Source organism: Arabidopsis lyrata (assembly GCF_000004255.2).
Source record: "Arabidopsis lyrata subsp. lyrata unplaced genomic scaffold ARALYscaffold_4, whole genome shotgun sequence".
NCBI classification, from domain to species: domain Eukaryota; kingdom Viridiplantae; phylum Streptophyta; class Magnoliopsida; order Brassicales; family Brassicaceae; genus Arabidopsis; species Arabidopsis lyrata.
The window spans coordinates 18,008,273-18,013,267 of NW_003302552.1; the positions used below are offsets into that span (position 1 = coordinate 18,008,273).

At 31.8% G+C, this 4,995-nt stretch overlaps 2 protein-coding genes across 2 annotated transcripts in view; both read left to right on the forward strand.

Moving 5' to 3' along the window:
• The window catches only part of LOC9317586 (beta-glucuronosyltransferase GlcAT14C), a 30,106-nt gene that overhangs the window by 952 nt on the left and 24,159 nt on the right, over positions 1–4,995 (forward strand). The gene's annotated exons all lie outside the window — the stretch shown is intronic.
• Positions 3,591–4,771, forward strand: LOC110228982 (origin of replication complex subunit 2-like). Its single transcript, XM_021027520.1, has 5 exons — positions 3,591–3,625; positions 3,676–3,770; positions 4,049–4,218; positions 4,311–4,411; positions 4,656–4,771. The coding sequence occupies exons 3-5, from the start codon at positions 4,087–4,089 to the stop codon at positions 4,735–4,737; spliced, it is 315 nt and encodes a 104-aa protein (XP_020883179.1). The 5' UTR covers positions 3,591–3,625; positions 3,676–3,770; positions 4,049–4,086; the 3' UTR covers positions 4,738–4,771.

Here is a 4,995-nt window from a genome sequence, read left to right on the forward strand (position 1 = left end):
TTTTTATAACTCACGTAGATTGTTAACCCGTGATATACCGCGAGATAATTTATTTTTAAAGTTAGTATAAAAACATCTTGTATGTATCTCTTTATAAAATATTTATTTATATTATAATTTTTTTTTGACAGCATTTATATTATAATTTACAATTGTTATTAAGTAAAGATATACCACGAGTTCACGAGACAATTATTAATAAACTGAGGATTTAACTCGTATTAAAACGGCATGTTAATGATATTTAGAAATATTGATTCAAATTCGTCCGCCATATAAATACGTTCCGAAATATAACTCGTTCCGTAATTTCTTAACCCGTCCCGTGATTTGTTTTTATTATAAAATTTAATGATTATTTATTATATATAAAAGTTTACAAATCATATCATTATCTATGTCATTTATATTTTAATAAACCGAAGATTTAATTTATATTAAAGCGGAATGTTAATGATATTTTAAAATTATAAAAATATTGATTCAAACTCGTCCACCATCGTTTCGAAATATAACCTCTCCTGTAACTTCTTAACCCATCCCATGATTTGTTTTCTAAAAGTAGTAATTTTTAAAATTTAACGATTATTTATTATATATAAAATTTTGCAAATTGTATCATTTTCTAAGATATTTATATTTTATAGTTTACAATTGTTATTAAGTAACATTATACTACTGAACAATTTTTAGTTTTATACAATCTTTTCTAAATGAGATTCATTTAATATGTCTAATATTAGTGGTATTAAAAAAAATGAAGGATTTAATCCGTATTGAAACAGCGGATAATGATATTTTAAATTTTTATTATTGTTGATTCAAAAACCCGTTCCGCCAAACCCGTCCGGCCAGAAAAACTCATTTGTTTTATTAATGTTGATCTTTATTTTGATATGATTATGAATTGCCTAAATATTTTAATCGATGTAGAACGTTGAACACACATTTTCTTCAATTGGATAATGTATGTCCGTTTTCTAAATTTCGAATCACAGTATATGGAGAAGAAAAAAATGATTTTTTTTTTACTTTATGTATTATATGATGATTCAAAACAGTTAAAAACAAATCAAACAAAGATGATAGAAGAATAATAATTATAAATCTTAATCAAATCTTTTAAATATCTAAATTATTAAATATGGAATATCCAGTGTATGCGTTGGGTTAAATATAACCCGACCGAACAAACTTTTTATGACCAAAATTTGTAAACGGATCGGGTATCCAAAGTACCCGAGAACAATTTTACCCACCCGACTCAAATTAACTGCAAAAATATTAGTATAGATTTTCAAATACAATTTATGAAGAGTGGTATAAATAAAATTGTGAATATATCTGCAATAACTCATTTCAAAAAAAGCTAAGAGCACTTAGGTTATCCGATTTGTATATGCGACTCTATATATTAATGCAATTTTATGTGTGAAAAACATTAGTGTGGTGTGCACATTATGAACAATGATTAATCATATATTGGAACATCCTAAAATGTCATTGTCCCTAAGAAGAAGGGAGCTTCTTAATATCATCTCCTAGGACTCTAGCTTCTTGAAATCATCACGCTGGAACCTAAAACTTATTAATAATGCACCAATTAATATGATTGTAAAATCTAAAATGAATAATATCCAAAGACATGCAAAATAAGAGAAAGGCAAAGGAAGTCTACCACCTCCTAAGGTAGACAGCGCTAGTTTAGCTTTCTTGGCAGCTGCAAGTAATCATTATGCATCAGTTAGTGGCTTTGATAATTAAACTATTTCTCTTTGTGATTCTACTTCCATTTAGGTAAATTATCCAAAACACATCAAAAGAATCAACATGAGACCTTACCTATTTTTGCGTAAAACCTATTAAGATATTCATGAACACAATCAATCGGAATTGCGAATCCAAATCCTTGTTGAGCGATATATTGTCCAAAGTAAGGTTTTCCATATGAACGAAATTGCAATCCAATAATCTGACCAGCAAGATTAACAATTAGTTCTTCTGAAGAACCTTGAAACACAAAAATAAAAATATAAATAAATTAAATTTTTTAATTATTAATGAAACCAACATTGATATGTAGTTACCGAATTTGAGGTACAGTCGGTTTGGAAGCAAATCAGATTGTTGCCACTATGAACAGTCTCTTTAATTTATTCGTGCGCACAATAGAACTGTTTTGCAAAAAAAAAAAAAAAATCAAACTTAGAATAATAATAATCAAATTACTTCAATAATTAACTAAATTAATTCAACCTTAAAATCCCAACACTGACAGTTCTATTGAAACAAAGCGGAGAGCCAAAGGCGAGGGTCCAATGTCCGGGACGAATATTTCTAGAACACCCGAGCTTAAGGGGTTGATATGTATTAGTCTCCTCGAGTTCTACCTTGACTATTGCAATATCCAAATTTACGTTGAACTTCCTCACTCTACCATAGCAAGTAATTTCGACCTATATTAAAAATTATGAGTAAATCAATATATATAAATATTGACCTATACATCATCCAACAAATCTCGCTTACCTCTGTTCTTTCTGATTCTTTGGATTTACGAATGGGTACATGAGTACATCACGATTCAAAACAACATGGTAGCAGGTTAGGATTAAGTCCTTATCAATCAACAGCTCTGATCCGTTTGACACATCTTTAAAACCAAGAAGACCTGTGGAACCACATCAGAAGAGTCAACATGAAATTTTATAAACCAAGAGAGATCAAATATTCAAATAGAATTTGTTTTCTCTACCTAAATTTTTAATAACTCATTTTCAAATACAATTTCTGAAAATGGTATAAATGAAATCGTGAATATGTCTGCAATAACTCATTTCAAGAAGATTTGTATATGCGACTCTACATTAATATGCATTTTTATGTGTGAAAACATTAGTGTGGTGTGCATATTATGCACAATGATTAATCATATAGTGGAGCATCGTGAAATGTCATTAAGCTTTTTCCTTACTAATTTGCTCGGAATGGGTAATAATATTGACTAGTTTTTTTCAACACCAGAAACTAAAATCTTTTTTTAAAAAACAAGTTTCCAGGATGAACACTGTCCGTTCCAGTTGTCATCTTGTTCCTCTTCAAAATTGTTAACGAACTTGATTGGGCTTAGCCATTTTAAAGCCCAACATTAGCTTTACTTATGCATGCACCTAGAAAAATAGTATCGGTCCACCTGTTTATCGTACCGTTCCAGCTGTCCTGTACGAACACAAGTTTTGCAGCTGATGGATGATAACTTGATAAGTTTGGTGGAAGTATGTCTTAGACTTAATGAATAAAGCACAGTTTTCAGAATTTGCTCTTTAATTCTGAATTGTTGTATCTTTTCTCTTGAACTCAAATCCTTGTATCTTCCTCTGCTTGGTGTGTCTATCTTTTTGAAACTCTTCAATCCATATGATAATGCTTCAAATTATAACATTTCAGACGATCCCTAACAAACAGCTGAGAAATCTCAATTCCCCAATTAACAAACCCTAAGCGATTAAGATGCAGTCTCACATTGGGCTTTGTATTTAAAGCTTCGATTATCAAAAAGAAAGAATTAAAAATCACATCTTTTCTTCTCTTCTTCTTCTTCCTTGTCCATTTCTCTTCTCAAGTTCTCAACTCTGTTCTTCTACTTGTCACCTCTTTTCTATTCTTATTGATAAACCCAAATCCGGAGTCTATCAGAAGCACAATCCAATCAACGATTGGCCGAATTTTCTCCTCTTACTCGGTATCTTTAGTGTCCCGATTTGGTGAAGGTAATTCGTTCTGTGTAGATTTTGGTGATTGGGTCTGATCCAATTGTTACGAGCTTCATAGCATGTAACAATTTTAGTAAAAAGTGGTGATTTTTGTCAACTTTCTATCCCTATGTTATCACTTGAGAACATGGTGTTTCTGCAAATACATTGATTACTTTAACTAGATCAATTGAAATTCTGCTTCATGTTGTTTCTGGAAATTTGTTCTCTTGTTAGTTTCTTACTTAGAACTTGGGAAATTCTGTAATCCTATCTTGTTATGGCTCTTGTCTCAGGACACTCTTTCCTACATAGGAATTCAGTTAAGGTGAAAATGGAGGACATTGAGAACATGGAAGAAGATGAGTATGGCTTCTCAAGAAACTACTTTTTGGCTAAAGAATTGGGTGGGGCGAGTAAGCGGTCAGCTCACAAGCTCTCTGATATTCATATTGTTGATGAGCAGGTCCTTTTTGGATATTTTTTCTCTTCCTAATTATGCTTTTGGTGATAAATGCTTTTTCTGGACAAGTTGATGGAGAAACATTGTGTTTTCAGGAGCTTAGAGAAACAGCAATTGAAATGAAGCACGCCAAAGAGATATCTGAGCTTATGAGTGATTACAAGACTATGTACTCAAAGTGGGTCTTTGAGCTCAGGTGAGAATAGCTCTTGCTTTTGACAAGCATATGCTCCGTTTTTTCCTAGATACATTGATCTTAGAAGTTAGAATCTGAATTTCAACCATGGTAGAAACTATTTAGAGCAACATAACATGGTTTATCTATACTTATTGAGCGTGGACCTTCTCCTGTATCTCTATTCTAGAAGTTAGATATCTATGTTTCCATCTGAGTCATCATCATATTTTTTTGTGTTCTCATTTCATGTTTCTGCTTCCAGGTGTGGCTTTGGCCTTCTAATGTATGGCTTTGGATCTAAGAAAGCTTTAATTGAAGATTTTGCTTCTGCTTCTTTGGACTGAGTATTCGGTTATTGGCATCAATGGCTACCTCCCTTCCGTAAATCTAAAGGCAGGGTACTCTTTTGGCAGTTTGGGATGCAGCAATTCTTTCTCTTGCGCAGCTCTATGGTTCTTTCAGGGTTGGAAAAAGACTTATTTTTGTATGTAATAACGAAAATGGTCTTTGGGTATATTGCAAAATTCAGGGTTCTTTTAGCTTTAGCTGAACTTCTGTCTGAGCTTTTGAAATGGAAAAAAAAGAGTTCCGGGGAGTTTGTC

Bases quoted from the DNA above. Each gene is read 5' to 3' on its own strand.
- LOC110228982 (XM_021027520.1), top strand. From the start codon at position 4,087: ATGGAGGACATTGAGAACATGGAAGAAGATGAGTATGGCTTCTCAAGA. The intron at 4,219-4,310 runs GTCCTTTTTGGA...TTGTGTTTTCAG, and splicing joins TTCATATTGTTGATGAGCAG to GAGCTTAGAGAAACAGCAAT. The intron at 4,412-4,655 runs GTGAGAATAGCT...TTCTGCTTCCAG, and splicing joins AAGTGGGTCTTTGAGCTCAG to GTGTGGCTTTGGCCTTCTAA.